We start from the raw sequence: 21,412 nt of genomic DNA, 5'->3' as shown, positions 1-21,412 counted from the left end.
CCAACTTCTTGATTATGTCGCAGGCCATTTGAGACATGGGTCTTATTTTTGTAGACATATGTACACAATACAAATGTCTTAAATGTAGTTCTAATGTTTTGCTCTTGACTCTAGGTTTTGGTCTTAACGGTGGTCTAAAAGGGAACAGTTTTTGCAATTACACCCCAAATAAAGGAAACATTCCGGAGATGTGCTATCATTGCTAGCCGATCTGCTGGACGCAAGGATTTGAAATTCCGGGCGGACGTTTCTAGCATGGCCCAGTAGCCTGAAATGGCTGGGCTTCTAATACAAAGCAAGGGATGCCCGAATGAGCAGAAAAGCCGGCTTCGGTGTCGGGTGCAGTGACCGGCTCTTGAATACACATGACTACAGAGCATTCGTTAGAAGGAGGTTCGCACGGATAAAACTCAAGAGGATCGTGCTGCTTGGAAACACGTAGGCACGGGAGGAGACGTGCACGTGAAAAGCAAAAACGTAGTAGAATTGACATTGTTTCTAAAAAAAACATATATCCCCGGTTTAAAGAAAACAATGATCTGGACTCTTTAAATTGTCATTTCACACATGCGGTTGATCATTGAGTCAGCACTTGCCACAGAAGAAAACAACCAGAATTCGAATCGAAGTTGTCACAGAAAACTAAGGACCTGATTGACAAGCGCCAGAAAATGTTAGTCTTCAGTGCTTGAAACCAAATAGAAATGGCAGAGCTATCCAAATTGATCAACAAAAGAAGGGCTGCCGACATCCGTGCATTCTATGTTGGGAAAATTGAAGCAACATTGAAACACGGAGGAAGTTTGAAAGCTACTACAAGGAAGTTCTTTATTTGTGAAAATTGAATGTTTGCACTCCTGTACGCCAGTGGTACCCTAAGGAATATTTATGTAATACTAAAGATAGCCGACGAATTCTACACAAAACTGTTCGTTTGTGCCCCTGGCTCAGGGGCACGTTTTTGTAACTGGTGTCGGTCAGGTTCCGCCGGTACAACAAATAAAGTCGCAATGGCGCAACCAGCAATGAAGCTGCAGGAGACGATTGCATTACGGGTGATATATTGTGCCTCGGAGGGCACGTTGGGCTAAGAAAGCTTGCAGCCCTATTTTCGCAGTGCCGGAGATCTTTAATTGTGCCAAAGGCGTAGAGAATTGCGAATTTAGTTTTACAAAAGAAATGTGATACCAGAGCTGAAAAATTACAGACCCATCAGACAGCTCTCGGTTACCTACCAATTATTTACAAAGGTAACTGTGCTACTTTGGACTTTCAACAGCCATGAGAACCGGTTTCAAGAAAGATTTCTCGACATTACACCATAATAACGCTATCAACCAGGTAATCGAAAATCGATTCGATCGATTGTAGGGTTTAACGCGCCGACGCAACGCAGGCGATGAGGCGCGCCGTAGTGGAGGGCTCCGGATTAATTTTGACCACCTGGGGATCTTTAACGTGCGCCGAAATCTCGTACACACGGGCGTTTTTGCTTTTCGCCTCCATCAGAAAAGCGGCCGCCGCGGCCGGGAATCGAACCCGCGACCTCGTGCTCAGCAGCGCAACACCAGGTAATCGAAAAGAATTCGGAGTATGATGAACTGCAGTGCACGGTATTCATAGGTTATGAAAAAGCATTTGACTCAGTGCCCACGTCAGTAGTAATAAAGGCGATACGTAATCACAGCATCGACGAGGCATACATTGCGCTCTTGAAAGATACATACGACGGATGCAGGGGAGCTATACGGCTCCATCACAGAGCTTGTGTGCTTCCTATACCAAGGGGGTACGACAAGGGAACACAATATACCCAGAATTAGTTATAGCTTGTCTGGAAGGTGCGTTCAAGAAGTTTAGGTGGAGGATGACCTGGGTGCGAATCAATGGCGAATATCTCAGGAACCTAAGATTCGTAGACGACATCACCCTGTTCAGTCAAAGCAGCCACGATATTCAGCGCGCATGCTTTGCCAACTTGGGCTCGGAAAGTGTGGCTGCAGGCTTAGAAATAAACAAAATAGGTCTTAGTGCATTAATACCTGTGGGTGGTTTTCCCGGTTTGGGGATAGGCACTACCACGGAGTGTTTCCACTCGGGCGGAATGACACCTTTCGCCCACACATCATTCAACGAACGGAGTACTGCGTCCAACGCCTCCCCCTACAAGTTCTTGAACAGCTCATACGGGATTTCATCATACCCTGAAGAAGAGTGTGCTTTTGATTCTTTAATGGCCGCGATGAGCTCGGGCATCGTAAACGGTTCTGTTATACCCGATTCATCCAGTACCACAGCCGACGGAGAGGCGGCCGGAGGTTGTTGGTGGTTGGAAAGAAAGGGCCCATCTCCCCGCGAGGGGGACTCGAGTAAATGCGTCGCATAGGGGGTGGGTGTATTGCGTTAACGTTTAGTGTTTGGGGAGTTGGGGGTAGTGACTGCGTTGTATCAGCAGCTTCTTGACGTAGTTTGAATGAGTCAAGGATATAAGGCGCGTTCGTAGCCTTTCATTCTGTGTCGGTTTTGTGGCGCAGTGGGAAGAGCACCATGTACCTCGCGTTCCGCCCACAGGTAGTGAATGCGTTGTATCAGCAGCTTCTTGACGTAGTTTGAATGAGTCAAGGATATAAGGCGCGTTCGTAGCCTTCCATTCTGTGTCGGCTTTGTGGCGTAGTGGGTAGAGCACCATGCACCTTGCGTTCCACCCGCAGGGTCTTGGGATTGAAACCAGGGGCCGGTAAGTATTATTTTTTTATATAGTGTAGGGGGAGGGGTGCGGACCTCTTGTTGAGAGCGAGGAGGGTAGCGTGATGTGGGAGAGGAGTGGGGGAGAGGGCGCACCTGGGACGGCTGTTGCGGACGCCGAGGCACGCCGACAACGCCGGGTGACATCGTAAGTTAAAGAAATGCTCTGCATTTAAAATCTAAGGTAACGTAGAATCAGCACGCCAAGGCACACGTGTTTAAGGTAGGAAATGAAGTCTTGGAAATAGTAGGTGCATGCGTATATCTTAGATAAGTCATGGCTGCTGATCCAAACCATGAAAGGGTAAATACCCACAGAATGAGCATCACGTGGGAGTATGTTCGGTAAGAATTGAGATATTCAGACTAGTACGCTTCCTATTTTTATGCCTTTGAGAGCCTTTTGTACTTTCTTTTTAGTTACTAGTTGGACATCGAAAGTTTAGCACGTATGCTCAGCAGTTTCCCCCTGGTCTAACGTCGCTGGCACATATCCTGGTGTAGAATGGTTCTGCTACCTTTATTATCTTGTCTAATCTGTATGTAATGTTACATCGCTCATCTTCGAGTGATTACATCCAGTATTTTCCTATGGCTAGCTTCCTCTTAGTTGCTTTCAAACTTCCCCCTATTTACAGCGTTTCCTCCATCACTGCCATGTTATCGGTATGAATTTCGTTTGTTTTACTTGTGTTAACCAGTTTCGACACCTCGACTAAATAGATTTGATCCGCCGTACTTGACAGTTTTATGTTCTTACGTTTGACAATTATTGTTTCGTTTGCTTAGTTTTTCAGTTTGTCCCGACATGTTAAGATCCAGGGATAAACCCTGGATCTTTTGAAGGAGCGAGGAGCTTGTACTGGAAAAGCTTGCTGTACTATTTTCAGAATGCTTGAAGACTCAAAATGTGCCGATAGCCTGAAAAAATGTTGATATTATTCTTATACATAAGGAGGCAGATAACATGTACCTTAACAATTACAGACCCATCAGATGAATCTCAGTAGTTTACAAGCTGTTTAAAGTTACAGTTAGCCGCATAGGCGGAAGCCTGGATTTCCAGCAACCCAGAGATCAGGCTGGGTTTAGGAAAGACTACTCAACTATGGATCACATCCATGTTGTCAATCAAGTAATAGAAAATCCGCAGAATACACCAAAGCGCTTTACATGGAATTTATAGACCATGAGAAAGCAATAAATTCCATGCTCACCGCAGCCGTGATAGAAGAATTAAGACAAAGGGACGAAGAAGACCTACGTTAGTCTTCTAGAAGACATTAGAAATGCATAGGCAGGATAACCTTTAGAATGAAAGCGATACATTCCAGATCCGAAAGGGAGCAAGACAATGAGATACCATCTCGCCTAAACTATTTACATCATTTCTGGAGGGGGTATTACGAAAGCTTGACCGGTAAACAAGATTAAGGATAAACGGAGAATACGTGAGCCATTTTAGATTTACGAACGGCAGTCTTGCTGAGTGAGACTGCAGAACACCTGAAAACAATGCTTGAGGAACTAGAATCGGAAGCACAGCTGTGGGGCTAAAATTAAATATAAATAAATATAATGTAACGAGGAATAAGAAAGCCAAAATCTCCTCTTCAGCTTAGGAAACTAAATGCTAGAAGACGTAAAAGTTATAACTACCGGGCGCAGATGGTTAGTTCTGACCCCAACCACGAGAGAAATCCGGCGGAGACTAGGTATGCGTTAGAGACTACTTGGCAAGCACTCCCAAATAATGAAAAGTGTCCCGTGTCACTCAAAAGAAAAATCTACAACCATTGCATTCCGCCACAGATGGCATACGAAATTGAAAATTGGTGCCTGCCTCAACTTCAGGAAGAAAACTTGGGTCTGGTGAACGGGACATGGAACGAATAATGATTGCAGTAGCAGCCAAGGACAGCCAACGAGCTACCTGTATCGGAGAACAAACTAGAGTAGAAGATATAGTTCAAATAAGGAAAATGAAGTGTACTTGGGCTGTCCATTTATTTAAACGAACCGAAAACCGGTGGACAATTAGGGGCACCGAGTGGATGCTAAAAGATGGGTCTACAAGAAGGGGAAGGCGAGTAACCCCATAGAGGGATGAAATAATGGAGTTCGGGGGTACACAGTGGGCTAGAGCAACGCAGGTCAAGAGCGGTTGGAGGTCAATGGTAGTGGCCTTCACCCTGTGGGGACCTGAGTAGGCTGATGTTGAATCTTCATCTCACTCAAAAGCCTGTATTTATGCAAAGCGTTCTTTCAGTAATGACCTACGGGGCAGGAAATTCGGGTCTCACCGAACAACTTGAAGGGAAACTTAAACTTAGATCGGCCCAACGGGCCACGAAACAGAGAATGCTAGGGTCACTCTGAAAAACAGTAAAACAGCCGCATGGATTAGGGAGTAGACTAAGGTGGAGGACTATTTGTCAAATTAAGCAAAAAATTGGCATGGGTTGGCCACGTAATGTACATGAGGGACAACCGGTGGACCATCCATTCAAGAGCGTAAGTGCCGATAGACCGTAAGCTTAATAGGGGTCGGCCAAGGACTTGGAGAGATGAGCTGAGAAAATTTGGGGGGAACGCAAGTACTGAGCAGGCACGCGATAGGTGTGGCTGGAGATCTTGGGGAGAGACATTAGTCCTGCAGTGGACACAAATATGCTTATGATGATGAGTGGGAATTTGGTTGCTGCTGCAATTTGGCAGAGTGACATGTCAAGGATTTTCACAATACTACACTCTGGGAATCCAAGTTTGTTCAGAGATATTGCCTATGACTGCCTCCTTTGCAAAAGTCTGACCCTAATATTGACGCTCATCTACATAAAAGATGATCAGGTCGTTGTGCTAATTCTCAAGATGACCCACTTTCTGATTTAGTGTCGAAATTTAACCCAAAGATGGCGTAGATAACGTTGATAGTCGCTCTTTTGAGCTGCCACAGCAAACACTTCCATTTTCTTTTCAATGAGGTAATGTTCATTGTTTTGGAAATGGGCAGGTAGTGCTTTAGGCTCATTGGAAGAGTTTCGTTTTTAAAAATTGCTCCTGGTTGGTTACTGTTGGGATGGGGTTTATTTCCAAGTCTTGAATAATAAGTACAAGGAGAAAAAATGAGTCCATACACCTCACGGTGCTCTCACACCAGCCCTGGGAGAGGCAAACTACGCTAAACCAACATTCACTACTGAATTTGCGATCTTGGGCCGTGTACTAGCCAGCGTAGTAAGGATGAAAAACTTTAGCTTTGATGGCAGTGTCAGGCCGCTTCCATGCTCAATCGTGAAGAAACCCAGAGCAACGTAGGTTGTAGCAGTCGTCATCGTTGTGGCTCCATCGTTCACGTTCAGGACAGAAGTACTCCGAAATTTCTTCTGAACTATTGGTTGCGTGGCTTCACCTTAGAGTAACACCAGTCACATGCGAAGAGAACTGCCACAATCGACAGCCCTTTCACTGGCATCAGCTTGGCAACTGACGGACTCTACGCACGCAGGAAATGTCTGCACAAAAAGAGAACAAAGTTGGCCGCGACTACAGTGTCCGGCTAATGCTTCACCCGCAGGCGTAGATACCCAGAGGGACGCAGCTCATAGCTCCAGTCGTCAACGTGGCTGTGTGATTCATTCTCAAAGGCCGCCGCAATCTTGAAATGCTGCTGAAGCTTTTGTTATTCGCTGAGCTGATGTCATCGTCGAATATGCAAAGGAATGGGACGAGTACTGCGGGAATTCACAGCCCTTTTGTTAGCATCAGCTTTGAAACAGGCGGGGTCAACGCCTGGAGATAACGCCTGCATGGAAGAGATAAAACAGCCATGGCTGCAAATAATCGCCAAAGTGTGCAAGGCAAGATGCCACGGCATTAGAACGGCAAGCAGACACCCGTAAAGATTCAGAAATGCAAGCACAATATTAGCAGTGTTGACACGCAGCAACCAAGACCTTTTAGAAGTAGTTAAAAAAACTAGCAAAAAATGTAAAGCGTTCTTCAGCCACCTTCCAGCCATATGCCTAGCGTCGCAACAAAAAGCAACAAACAGCGCCGTGCATGACGAGAAGAGACGAAGTCATGCACTGCTTCCCATTTGCACCTTCCCGAAAGGGGACGGACAAAGCATGCCCGCTGTGTACTCACACCGAAAGGTGCAAAGAGTTGAACTTGCGCTGTGCGAGCACGGAGAGTTTGTTTCGCCTGGGGCTGCAGCGCGAGAGTCCCTGCTTTGAGAGTATTTGCTTTGGCTGCGGCGGGACGAGGTAAACTTGGCTATGGATGAGTATCACGAGCACGTTTACACTCATACCTAGTCGCAAGGCAACTCAGATCCGATTTCGACGTGGCTTGCCGCAGTGTAGCTGACGGCTGCGATTGCATCTTGGGCAATTTGTAAAACCTGATCTTGTGGCACATGTGTCAGATGAGGTCGGGCCTGACAAGTGACGACACAGGAATTCGAGGAGAGACTCAAAATTATGCAGGAAGTGGGGTGTTGTCCGTGTCTATTAATCATCTACCACCTGGGCACTATGCCTTCTTTAGTAAGAGCTTTGAGCCAGACAAGTTTTTAGTGTCGCGTAGAGTGTGATAGACTAACTATGGATAAGGTATTGCGCAGCATGTTGATATGAGACTGTCCCGAGCAGCCACCTTGAACTAGAGCCCCCAAACGTAGTGGGGACCAGAACGCAACACGGGCGGTCTCAGTTCGACAGAACGTATCTGTTCAACCGACCTTGCTTGCGTTGCCTGGACTGCAGGATTGTACCTCTTTCTGTCGGCCCACGGAACCCTCTGCTTCGGCCTCACTGTCATGAGCAACCCCCTCAGAAATACACCATCTTCCCGTGGGGAACCCTGATAAGGATGTGAAGCGTCATGGGAGTTCTGTGTGGTTCCACTGTGTTGCCGTTATGTTGAGTGATCTGGTGTTCAGTAGCGCCAGAGGGAATTCCGCATCCGGGTCCACACCGGTGGCAAAGGCACACAAGTACTGTTGTGGTACGGTGAGTAGGCGGCGGTTCTCGAGGCGCCGAAACTCGTCCATCATGTTCCTGTCGATGTTGTCGTCTCTGTGGAAGAATCGGTAGTCTCCGTCAGCGTTGGTGCGGTAAAGGTTGTTGACGTTGGTGCACCGGCTGAGAGCAACGTACATGCCGTCCTCTTCGCAGCTTTGTCTTCTTCAGCGGTTCCCCTACAGGAAGGTGACGATGGTGGTTGAACGCGAAGCTATCTCGTGATGGATTCTTTGGTTGGCCAATTTCTAGGGAAACGGTGCCGCAATCATCATCAGAGGCGCTGCGGACGGGGCGAGAGCAACGTACACGCCCTCCTCTTCGCAGCTTTGTCTTCTTCAGCGGTTTCCCTACGGGAAGGTGACGACGGTGGTTGAACGTGAAGCTATCTCGTGATGGACTCTTTGGTTGGCCAATCCCTAGGGGCATCCTGCCACACTCATCATCAGAGCCGTAGCGGACGGGGAACGGATGGGGGACATCCCCCCGAGCAAGAAATGCTTCGCAACTAAAAGTACCCGGATGAAACAAGAAAACAAATAGAAGAGCCGTAAGCATGATTAGATATCGAGGACAGAGAGAAGGTAGAAGAAATAAGATATAGCGCAACGAAAGACACGGAAGGTGAAAAGGATGGAACGGTAGAAGGCAGAAGCAACTGCAGAAGAAGAGGAAGACCAGGCCGCGCTCCGTAATTATATATCAAACTTATCTTCGACCACTGATCTTTGGTGATTAGGTGTGTGCTGTGCTCGAAGGAACAAAACCACACGGCAATGAGCACCCACAGACCATGAGCAGGGCCTGGCGGTGGCTGAGGCAAGACAACGAGCTCTGGGCTACGTACCCAAATCGCTGAGACCCCATGCCAACACGTCAGCAGTTCCAGGCACTATTCTGAGCTGCGGGACGAGACCCGGCTGAGGTGCTGGTGGTGGCGCTTGGTCTTCGCGCCAGCGATGGTTCCAGAAAGGACTCGGGGCTGCACAGCCCTGGCTTCCGGCGGTGCCGGCTGACCTCGTTATCACCAATTCCTATCTGCCTATGACTGAAATTGGCGTCATGACTGCCACAACCTGATAGACGATATCTATTATTGTAGGGTTTAACGCGCCGATCCAACGCAGGCAATGAGGCGCGCTGTAGTGGAGGGCTCCGGATTAATTTTGACCACCTGGGGATCTTTAACATGCTCCGAACTCTCGTACACACGGGGAGGAGGAGGAGGAAGTGGTAGTTGGGGGTAGGGGAAGGGGAGATAGAGGCCGGTAACTGTCTGGCGTTTCGCCGACACCTCAACCGGCCGAACGGAAGCGAGAGGGGGGACAGTAAAAAGAGTAGAGAAGGAGGGATGGAGGAAGAGAGGGAGAATACACACGAGCGTTTTTGCTTTTCGCCTCCATCAGAAAAGCCGCTGCCGCGGCCGCGAATCGAACTCCAGACGTCGTGATCAGCAGCGCAACGCCTTAGCCACTGAGCCACCGCGGCGGGTGAGAGACGATATCCCGCGAACTCTGAGAACCTCATAGCACTGTGTGCCGTTAATGGTTTGCTGTGTCATCATGAAAATTTAGCCCAGATGAATTAAATATTTTGTTGCGGCGAATCTTATGGCCCTAGTTCATTAACATGACAATTTAGTGATTTAGGATTCGGTATGGCCTTCGTGTGTCATAAAAATGCCAAGCCAAAGGTCACTTGTCAAAGCTACCAATGCCTCTCATACCCACCCTTTTCTGCCTGCGCGTACAGTACATGACCCTCATATTCTATGCAAGGGTTTGCTTCTCACGTTCATTGGTTAGCTCTTGAATCGGGGCTCCATTCTTGGTCATGTCGCCTGTAACCGTTACGGGGAAGTTTTGTGCATCCATCTTAAAATTCAGGGCTGGTATTAGCCATTTTTAAATGCAGAGCATTTCTTTAACTCACATGTAGCGTCCGCTGTTCGTCCGCAACAGCTCAGCGCGCAGGTGCGCCCTCTCCCCCACTCCTCCTCTCCCGCATCACGCTACCCTCCTCGCTCTCAACAACAGGTCCGCACCCCTCCCCCTACACTATATAAAAAAAATAGTTATCGGCGCCTGGTTTCAATCCCACGACCCTGTGGGCGGGACGCGAGGTACATGGTGCTTTTCCCACTGCGCCATAAAAGCGACACAGAATCAAAGGGTACGAACGCGCCTTATATCCTTGACTCATTCAAACTACGTCAAGAAGCTGCTGATACACGGCAGCAGTTGCATCGATCTCGTCTTCACCAGTTGCTGCAACGCACGACCACTGCTTAAAGACCCCTTAACAGTACACTTTAGCGATCACGAAGCCGTCGTTCTCAGTGTCCAATACAACGACAACAGCAACAAATAAATAAATAACGACTTACAACAACCTACTCCTTGCCTTCACTTCTTGCATCACAAAAAAAAAGAAAAATTGGGCCCATCTCTCCACGAGGGGGGACTCGAGTCGCAAAATCACGAAAGTAAAAATTCATATATGAAAGAAATAATAATAATTAATAGTAATAAGCAATAATAGTTAACACATTCACTACCACCCCACCACCACTCCCCAAACACTAACGTTAACGCAATACACCCACCCCATACGCGACGCATATACTCGAGTCCCCCGGCCCTCGTGGGGAGATGGGCCCAATTTTTTACTTTGGCTCCCCTGAGCTTTCACAGCCGCAGCTTAGCGCTTTAGCGGCGGTGTCGCTTGGTCATCTACCTTTGCCTGGTATAATTGAGCCCAACCTTTTGCCTGGCAGTTTGCACTGTCACGGCCTCTTTCTTGTAGGAAGGGAGGTACAGTGCCACATGTAAAGATGGTAACCTTGAAGGAGCACCTGCATCCATTGCGTATCTTGAACGGTGATGATCGTCCTTTTGTGCATGCATTTGGAATGGACAGGAGGTTACCTCTTTGCTCTTCCTTGTTGTACAGCTTGGCCATGTGCTTCAACAGTTTCGGGTGCAGCTGTTCAGCAGTCGCTTGCGATTGCCTGAATGGTGTGACCAAAAACTCGCTGTGCCATTTTTGGTATATGCTCCCGAATAGGCGCGAGATTGTGCCTTTTGTCATCTCGCTTGATACCCTCTCGAGAAAGCCCCTTCTTCAGCAGAAGGTGTATGTTCCCGTGAGTGACCTTTCATCGTTTTAGCTTACTGAGCTGTCCCCTTTCATCCCCATCCTCTACCATCTGCAGTGGCAAGCTCCCTGTGGTAGTGCCAGGTTGCTACTCATGTGACCATTCTTTTAACCTTTACCACATGTTTTTTCCCGACAAAATTGGGTCACCGGATAGGATGCCTGAGCTAGAAGGGGACCAGAATTATTGACGTGTTTTTCGTCCCCAAAATTAGGGCAAATGTGCGCGAACGTTTTCACGGTACGTGCTATGTGGAAACGGCGTTGCTTTGTCTACCCAGAGTGGCGGGTGCATGAAAATGGTCTACCTAAAAAATTCGCCGTGGCATGCGGGACAACCAGTAGTGACACGAAAGAATCTGTGCGGTGTGAGAGAACGCATCTGATTGTGCTTCGGTTGTTTACGAGCTTTTGGGCTACAAGATACGCCCAATTGAAGTGACCGAAACATCCTTTTCCGACTCCTACCAAAGCCAGCTGTTTTTTGCATTAGTCACGAGGCAACTCAATGTTTTCAAACTTGCCAGTGTCCGTCACTCCGTCACCACGGCTTAAGGATACCACCACCACTTTTCAGCAGGTGCAAGGTGAAGCTTCGCCAACTTCATTTTTCATGGCACCAGGAAACTGTTCTCACACATCCCATATTTGTAAAGCCCATGTAATAGTATTGGTGATACTGAATTGGTGGTATCATTATCAATTATAGGCTGCAGCCCCACTCATTTGGCACGCATCTGAGCGGCCTTGGTCAGAGAAGGACTGTTACTTGCTGCCAGCCGAGCTCGCGTGCGGAGCCACTGCTTTGGAACGTTTGACTGCTCTACTACACAGAAATTTCACCCAGCAATCTTTCGTGCCTTTCCCAGAAGACTTATAAATAGCAGTTCATGAACTAATTAATGTGCTGATATTTTTTCGTCGAATGCACAGCTTCTTAAGAAGAGCGGCGATTATCAAGCACTGTTAACGCGAATATTTCTATGTATCACTAACGGTGTATGTTGCGTCGAGAAGGTAATGGAGGAAAGATAACTTACTTTGGCGACAATGATGATGGTGGGTGAATAAAAAAACAGAAATGTTTAGTAAAGCATGTTGTTGGGCTAGTTGGTTCTTCATACTAAGACGTAAAACTACGCAGATGGCCGGGATAGCAAAAATTAAGAGTCTGTCTGGAAGAGCGAAAAAAACATTTCTTGTGATCGGAATCGAGCTTTGGTCCCTCGCGCGCACTGAACCCGACGTCAATCCAGTTGCTTCATTCCGACACCGTCAAATCAGTTTGAATTTGGAAAGGGGTGCATAGACGTGCGAATTTCGTTTGTGCGAAATCAAATGGCGAAACGTCAGCGTCAAATTTGCTGTGATCAAAAGCCAGAACTGCGTTAAAATCAAAGTCAAAGTTTAACGAGCCAAAGTCCAAGCCATCGGTCACTCAAAGTCCAAACTCAGACGACAACCAAGGATTGCCACTGGAGAAAGCTTCGCGTTTAACCATCGCCTTAGTTGTATGGAGGGTTCATGTTTTTTCCCCTTATCCTCAGCTTTCTGCTTAGAGAGAGCAACTCCTCTTATTCAGGTAGTACAAACATTTCGTCCCTTTTCGCCAAACCCTTCTCAGGTCAAACAATGACCAAGGGCTTCCTCGCTACAGCAAAGTTGGCACTTCGGCAAAAAACCTCGGAACTAACAGTAGCTGTGCTCTCCAATCCCTCAATCGCTGTGCCATCTTCCGTGTGCCCTAGGAAATAGGCACTTCCGACGACGCCATCAACACCACTGTCGCGTTTTTACACAGTTGGGTGGGATGGGGGACGCAATGTAGAAAAACCTACCACACGGACAGTGCAGACATTCCTCTGTGATCTTACGTGAAATTAGAAAACAAACTTTTTTTACGCCCAAAAGACCGACTTTGTCGCTCCTGAACATTACAATTTAAAATCTGTGTTTGGGGTAGCAGAATGAGCGGCGCACGTTGTCAATATGACGTTGCTTGTATTAGCCTGAAATATTTTTATGCAATGCGGGGATTTCGCAGCTTGGTCAACACTTTATTCTTTCTGTTTATGAAAAAAGGTGTATTCATGTGATAGTTAAGCTCCACTCTAAGAAAATAAGTGGTAGATCCAGTAAGGCTAAGCCTCTAGTGAACAACTTGCCAAACTGTGTTCAGATGTACAGCGGCAGGAGTGCTAGAAAATAGGCGTAATGGTACGCACCTACAGTCTTATAAAGTAGTGAACAGGCTTTACCAAGTACATGCTGATTATGTAAAAGATGCATAACTTAGAATTAAGTACAAAAAATAACTCCGCATTCTGACCCTGCGTGGATGAACAGCAAAGCTTTTCTGCCCACGGCACAGTGCTTACACTGAATTGAGGTGGAAGGTAGGAGCATGTTTTATTGTTTGAACGTTGACGTGGTCTTTGGTAAGTCACATGCATGTACGCGCCTAGACCTAGAAGTTTGAGGCGCAAACCATGTTTTGAACGGCGTGCGACTTTTGCGTTGACAGCATTCGAATAGCACACACACTGGGACTTTTGTTTTGTTTTCCAACGCAACCATCTGTCGCCGTTTTAGGGATACACTACGCCACGCACTACGCCATACATCCAGAAAGAAAAATAGCTCTGCTGCAAGCGACTACATGCGTTTTCTTTCACGATATGCGTTTGTTCTTGGCAGTGCCACTTTTACTTTTAAGGAGAGAGTTTTTGCTGCAATAGGAGCGGTGATATGCTTTTCTTCGGCAATATGCTTTGTCTTTGTAAGCTGAGCTTCCCACCTTGCGTACGTTTTTTCGTGCTAACGGACGCCATAAATTTTATATCGCCATAGAAACTTCGCTTGCGAGAAACCCTAGAATGTGAAGGAGTGACGTTCCTGTCGATTCTGTGCAAACCCGATTTCGGTCAAAGTTTCCACAACAATTAGGTAGGGGTACATATAAATTTAAATTTAGATTTTCGCATTGCGAAGCTACCCCTGGCCTATTAGGTATACCGCGCGCAGTGGAAGGCTGCGAATTAAGTTGCGCAGACTGCGAGTCCCAAATGCGCTGCAATAATATGCTGACACACGGGCGTTTTCGCCTTTCGCATCGATGAGAAAATCGGCCGCAATGGCTGGGATTGAACCTCCACTTGCGCTTAGCGACATAGTGCCCTGACCCAGTGAAGCCTTGCAGGTACTGGGCCTGAACACCATGGATGTTCTTTATGCATTAAGGAATTTAGCCGGAGTTATGAGCATTGCTTTGCGCATGTTCACTGAGGAATTTGGTGGGTTATCAGTTTCCAGTATCAATGAGTTTGAAACGTGCTTGAGTTCCCTTATCTGTGCTCGCTTGCTCTGTATATTGTGTGGCAAACATACAACACCGTGCAGCTGATATGACAAAAAACTCCCACCTCCCCTCGCGGGAACCCCTGTGTAGATGCGACGGATAGGGGGTTCACGTTGCAGCGTTGGACAGCGGGGGAACGGCGCTGGAACGATGGAGCGGAGCGGCGCAGGCACCGCGTCGTTTTATAGCGCGCATAACGGTGAGGGGACGCGCCGGCGCCAGTGCGTCTGCCGCGGCTATGACGCAACACAATCCAACACAATCCACTTTAATCCAATCCATTCCAAATTCAATCCAATCCAATCTAATCCAATCCAACCCAAGTCAATCCAATCCAATACAATCCAATCCAATGCAAGCCAATGCCAAGCCAATCCAAGACCGAGGACGTGGGTCAACTGGTACATTTCAGAGACACCCTCCGGGTGCAGCCTTCGGACCTCGGAAATGCGACAGACCGCGCAGTGGAACAATTTGCAAAATCAAGTATGCTAAAATCTCTATGATTGCATACAGCAAAAACAGATCAGCCTCGTGCAGCTTGACCATCAGATCAGAAACTTCTTGGATTTCAAAGATTACACAAATCAATATTGAGAATCGGGGCTTAAATCTCGCAATGATTATTCGAACTAATTTGCTGCTTCCTGAGAGATTATAAAAAAAATGGCTGCGTCTGCACAAATCCGCAAGACAAAGGCAATCATTCGTGGAGGCCCCTTGATAGCGCCACTAAAATTGCATCTCTCCCAACATCACGCAGCGTTCCACCCACCTCTACAGTTGCCTTTGGCGAACTTTTAGTCCCCGCCAGCGAATCGCTGAGCGCAGCGACCCTGGGGGCAACCAGTGAGTTTACGGTATGCGTCGTCACCTCGGCATCTTGTGTCACGCTGCAGCTACAGAGCGAGTTCATACCTCACGAAAATGAAGATCCAGACTTACCAGGAGCAGACCCCCTGGAGCGTGTGACTAGAGAGGAGGAGTATTCAGTTGTGGCTGATCTGGATTCGAAAGGGGCCATTGTGAACACCAGACTAAACCGTCGCCGGACATGTAATTAGGCACAGGGCCAGAGGAAAACATATGGCCGCTAAACGTGAATTCCCAAAACTAACTACACCTACATCTCAACAACAAAGAGGACACCCATTCTCGCGAAGGAGAGAGATGCCGGCTGCTGTTCACTTATACCAGAGTCCTTCAATGCTCTACTGGTCACGAAACTTCGGCGCTCGCTTCATATAGGGACCGCGCGCGCCACTACAGGCGCCACCGCCGCACGAAGGTCATCCAGCCGCCGCGCGTGCGGCGTATTGGCCAGCTCTTGGCGTGCAAACGCTCGCTGCTTTTGGTGTCTTCGCGCTGATTAAGTGTGTTTTTTTTCGTAGTATTTAGCGATGAATAGTCCAGTTATTGTGTTTATCACCTGCCTTCAATGGCGTTTTATTGTTCTAAGTAAGTTGCCGTAGACTTCGGCCGCGAACGGCAACGGCTTCTGTGTGCTCTGGCACAAGCGCTGCGCCGTCGTATTTACGGATTTTTAAATCTATATTGCTTCTTTTCTTAAAGCAAAGTTGTAAATACCACACATACGGTAGCTGTGTAGTCACGAACTGCTGCGGGCCTATCGATAATACAATATAAAAAATTGAAAGAAACCAAGTACGCGTCGTTCAGACTACGCTTAATGAATCCGTTGATTGCTCTGGAATGCACAGAACGCTAAAAGAGATAGCCCAATAGTATTGTAGTTTCTATGAGTGGGTACATACTTGAGAACATCTAAAAACGCTGCAGAAATGCGAAGGATCAGAACACGAAGATATATATGTTGCACCATGTGTCTTTCTGCTTCCACGCTTTGCAATCCTTGCAAAAACAGGAAGCGAAAAAAGAACAATGAAACTGATTTTATCACACGCAACAAAAAATTTCAATGTTACAAAGGGAGACAAAAGAGCGTGGTCCAGCGTACAAAAAAATTTATTTTTTCGCGCTGCGATTTGCAGCACACGGAGGAAACAGAATATTGCCACGTAGCCAAGAACGACGCAAAGCTTTTCTGAACGCAGCGAGCTAGCGATTTCCTGCACTACAAAAGACTAGAATGAAACACAACAAACGTCGAAGAAGCAGTCCGCAGTGTGACGTGAACAGATGAACGTCGATAAAGTGAGCTAGAACGTATTAGTCTTGGAACGTAATTAATTTCAGATCCATGGAAATGAGATCGAGAACATTGCCGAAGAAACAAAAAATCAAGTTAGCGACAAGGTAGCACCCTTTCCATATCAAACAATATTGCCCAATGGGACGTAAGACGAAAAGAGCAAACGGGCTCTCCGGTTTGAACGCCAGATAAGAAACCGGAATCGGCCACGCGTAGTTACAAAACAAACAAAACGAACCCTAAGGGATAATTCGCGGAAATATGAGAAGTAAAAGCACAAGGACGTCCCATTTTACACGCGAGCCTGAGCGCAAGGCAATACAAGTTTGCATACAGGTAATGAAGCACCGCTACTACCGGACTGATATGACAAAAATCCGGCTTTAAGTTAGCCTTGTACAATTTTAGGTCCACGATGCTCTCAAAAGGGTACATTGCTTTTTCCATTCTCTCACACAGTGCATTTCCACACACTGTCGCACACTTATAATCGAAGCTGAAATCTCCCATTGCTTGCCTTGGAATGGCGCCCCTCCATTTCTCACACAGCTGCCTGTCGCTCGGTCAACAGAACAAGGAAACATTTTCTGTGGTATCGTTGTAAAAGGAACGACATCCCGAGACGCAACACATGTTCGGCATCGTCGTTGCACTACTTAAGTCGCATCACAAGAGCGCGATATGCACGTTACATTTTTTCCCGCACAAAACAAACACAACTCGCCGCGGCTCCGCCGTGCGAGCCAGCGCAACGCCGCCCGAGGAGTGACCTCAGAGAGAGGGTGGCGCCACCGCACGGCGGCCAAACGCAGCATATGAAGCTCTCCCATTGAGTTACGGAGCAGTTTCGTGACCAGTAAAGCATTGAAGGACTCTGCTTATATCGAGGGAAACGATGACCTGATCCGGAGGTAATCCAGTAAGTCTAACGTTGTAAAGCACCTTGACTAAAGATTGCCCTCTAACTTCAACCCAAGTATTGAGTTTTGTTGGACTATTTGTTATCTCTAAACAGAGCCTGGAAAAGGAAGCTACATCACTCCTCAAAACATCGGTGGAAAAGGAAGCAATTCACGATCTGAGACCAACCAGCTCAACAAATTACAACCAGGATGCTGAACTGCCCGTTATTTATTGTAGTGGTATTTTTTGCGCGGGTCCTGAGCATGTCTGTGCCTTGGTCTTGTTTACACATTATTGCGGGTCCTGTGCATTGGTTAGAGTATAGGACTAAGTTGAATTAAAGGCGTTCTGAGCGGTGTAATGGCCCTGGGTTCTGGTCCTCAACAGTGACCTCAGAGAATGGTATCAATTAGGTGTGATGTTTAGGTGCACACTTTACCGTGCACACTTTACCGTGCACACTTTGCGCCTCTGGAATCACCGGTCTGACCTTACTCGACTGATTGCATGGGGTTCCAACTGTTTATTGCTGACAAAATCCATAGCGAGAACGTGCTTTAGCTTCTCGAGGTGGATTCTTGCGTTTTCCCAGGAGGTTCGAGCACGTGTACTGCTCTACAGATCGCGAAGGCTCCTCAGCCCTGTCGCAATGCTGTTCATGTAGAGGCGTTCTTCGTGGGCAGCGTTTTGTCTGATAAGGAACGTTAGAAAATCGTTGTTGCAGCCAGTGTCGAGTATCATCTTCTCCCTATCATACAAGCGATTATTCTGAAAAAGTAGAACATGGTGGACTTACCTCTGACTGTGGCTTGGCACCTTGGTTCGTATTCCTGTTACCAGGTTTTTCGTTACCTCTTCTCCCTCCACTATCTTGGGGTGGGTTTGTCTTCGAGGTGTTGAGCACCTGTAGCAAGAGTTGAATCAGCCACCTCTCATTTCAAAAATGCCTCTGTCGTGCCTAGTGCTTTCGAGGTTTCAAGGTGCGCCAGAGAATGTTGAGAGAGATCTACTGTACTATATGCTTTACTACGTTTATACTACCCATCTGATCATAGAAGCGAATATTCTGGAAAAAACACGCTGATGTCATCCTGCTTAGGTGCAACCGATCATGGGTTTATATGAATTGCAGACGGCATGTTTTTAGACCGTGGCGGTACACAGATAATTGCCGGCAAGCAGTTCTCCAGGATAATTCATGAAAACATCCCCCTCGCGAGGGGCACGGTCAAATGCAGAGCATTTTAGGGGGGCGCACGACGTTATCGGGCGCACATACCCGATTTTATCTGGTTCGAAAGAAAATGGATGCGAGAGCGAACGGCGAGAACCGCCCCATCACGGCACGACCGCGCCACGACCACGTCACGACTACGTCACGATCACGCCACAACTGTTGTTGCTCCCACGCCAAACTACGACGCATGCGCGCCCCACCTGTTGCTGAACGCGATCCGAGCACGCAGAGAACACGCTAGGAGCAGCGGAAAGCAGGCGAGAAGGAGTGGGGGAGAGGGCGCACCTGGAACGGCTGTTGCGGACGCCGAGGCACGCCAACGCAGGGTGACATCATGCGTTAAAGAAATGCTCTGCATTTAAAAGTCGAACATGCTAGACTTACCTCTGAGGGTGGCCTGGCACCGTTGCTCGCATTCCGGTTAGCGGGTCCTACGTTAGCTCTTCTCCCTCCATGATCTTGGGGCGGGTGTGCCACCGAGGTGTTCCGAACCTGAAGCAGGAGTTGAATCAGCCACCTCTCAAAAAACGCCTCTGCCGTGCCTACGGCTTTCGAGGTTTTAAGGCACACCATACAATGCAAATAGAAAGCTACTGCGTCTGCTTTACTACACTTATGCTCACCTGTTTTGATGCAAATAGAGGTTGAAGGTTTTTGTTAAGCAAATTACTGTGCCATAACCTGTGGTCAAACAATGGTTCAGCGAAGTTATTTGGTTTCGGGATCAGAACAATTACATCAGCACATCATGAAGTGAAGTAACAGCCATATCCTTAACACACCATATCCTTAACCCTCTGTTTCTATACTTGATGGGAGGATGTCAAGCTCTCTTCAGAAGAAAGATAATGCACGTCACCATGTCCTTATTAACGCAGGTCCAAGTGGCGGTTCAAAGGAGTGTGTTAGAAAATAAATTGCAGTGAAGGTTGCTTCTATGTAACGGCATTTTACTAATTGCTGGAGGTGAAGTAAAATGGCAAAATTATGAAACTGGAATGTACTTCAGCAGGGAAGTTATTTGGTCGGTTATTGAAGCCCTCTGTTTCGCCACGTGTGTTGTAATGATTACTTACGAATAGCATTCAATTAAAGTAATGCTAAAAGATTATCATTGAACTTCTAATTATACCAGCTGATTAGTCATGACAGCTGACAAGTTATAACTCACAGCCTATAAGAACTCGAATCTTTGTGCTAACATGGTCAATCGATCAATCAGTCAGTTTATTATTACAAAAATACATGACATGGGCAAGATGTACAGAAGGAGGTCCCATAGTCGAAGACTGTAAGGGACCTCGTGTGCAATGTCAAAGTGGAAAAAAGTTCAATAAATGCAGCCGATAGACAGAGAAAGAGAGAACATCAGTCACAATGGGTACAAGCAAATAAAACAGGGATATGCGTATGAAATAGCATGGAAAAGTTTTCAAGGTAATACGCTTTATGAAAATATAAAACAATAAATAAGTGCGTAACAGCAAGACACAAAATTAAATGGAAGGACAAAAACTGGCTAGTCATTGAACATTGTATATTTTTTAGCTTGTTTTTCATTTCATTCAGTGTACGTGATGTTTTAATATCTACGGGTAAGGTATTCCAAAATGCGATCCCAGAAAAATAAACGGCCTGCTTGCCGTAGTTAGTACGAACTTTGGGTAAGATGAAATTATTGTTTAGGGAAACCTCGCGACATTAGTGTTTGTAAGCAAAGATATAAGTGTGGAAATTGGTTGTTTATTGCCTTATACATATATATACCGAGAATAAATATGATAAGTTCCTTAACCGTTAATATGTTATTCTCATGAAGCAATGACCTAGCGCTACTGCGAAATGGGCTAGATGTGACAATTCTTATTGCTTGGTTTTGGGTTGTCTGAATTGACGTGAGGTGAGTGCTGTATGGGCTACCCCATGAAACAATGCAGTAAGAAATGTACGAATGAACGAAGGAAAATATAATGACCTTAGTGTTGCCTGATCCAAATAAGGGCGAGCTTTGAATATTATTCTTATGCCGTAGGTCATTTTTTTTTCTGATGAGTGCAATGTGTTGATGGTATTTTAAGTTACAATCAAGTTCGACACCGAGAAACCGAGAGGAATCGCTTACAGGGATGTTGTTCTCAGCAATTTTGATGGGGGGAGTAGAAGTTAAAGATTTATGGGGGGAAGAGAAGACGACAAATTTTGTTTTAGATGCGTTTATCTGTAACATATTTTTAGTAAACCAAAACACCAACCTGGCCAAATCAAAGTTTAATTTCTCAGTTAATGATGTAAGGCTATTGGAGGAGTTAAAAATTGTGGTGTCTGCATATAGTATGCATGTAGAAGAAGAAAGGCTAGTAGGTAAATTATTGATGTATAGGAGGAAGAGGAGTGGCCCCAGAATCGAACCTTGAGGAACACCAATGTTAGTTGTTTTTGATATGGAATATACATAAGAAACTAATACCTTTTGTTTACGGTTACGGAGGTAGCTCTGCCGTAGCAGTAATGGTGGTTCAATTATCCCAATAGCTTCTAGTTTATTAAAAAGAATGTTATGATTGATTGTGTCAAATGCTTTTGTTAGGTCGATAAAAACGCCGCCAGCAGAACAACCGCTGTCTATAGACTGTTTAAGTTGATCAGTGAGTGAAATAAACGCAAGGTCACTAGAGTACCCGGAACGGAAGCCGAACTGACAGGGAGATGGAATTTTAAATTTGTGAAGATAATTAGTTAGGTGTAATAATACCAATTTTTCAATTACTTTGCTCAAAAATGTCGCGGACGAATTTTTCTTCAACTTCGAAGTTTCT

The 21,412-nt window shown here is 46.5% G+C and overlaps 1 protein-coding gene across 8 annotated transcripts in view; it reads right to left on the bottom strand.

The window, feature by feature from the left end:
• Nucleotides 1-21,412, bottom strand: part of LOC144142516 (uncharacterized) — a 119,136-nt gene that overhangs the window by 56,776 nt on the left and 40,948 nt on the right. For all 8 annotated transcript variants that reach the window (XM_077674086.1, XM_077674084.1, XM_077674085.1 and 5 more), the window contains 2 exons: nucleotides 18,981-19,088; nucleotides 18,156-18,263 (listed from right to left, as the gene is read on the bottom strand). In XM_077674086.1, the coding sequence (XP_077530212.1) occupies nucleotides 18,156-18,263; nucleotides 18,981-19,088 (216 nt within the window). The remainder of the gene's footprint in view (nucleotides 1-18,155; nucleotides 18,264-18,980; nucleotides 19,089-21,412) is intronic.

The sequence above is a fragment of the Haemaphysalis longicornis genome, unplaced genomic scaffold (genome assembly GCF_048455015.1).
Source record: "Haemaphysalis longicornis isolate Haplotype H1 unplaced genomic scaffold, Haemaphysalis longicornis Haplotype H1 scaffold_6, whole genome shotgun sequence".
Lineage (NCBI taxonomy): Eukaryota > Metazoa > Arthropoda > Arachnida > Ixodida > Ixodidae > Haemaphysalis > Haemaphysalis longicornis.
The sequence above is the reverse complement of the archived record's forward strand: the minus strand, read 5'-3'. Positions and strand labels throughout refer to the sequence as shown.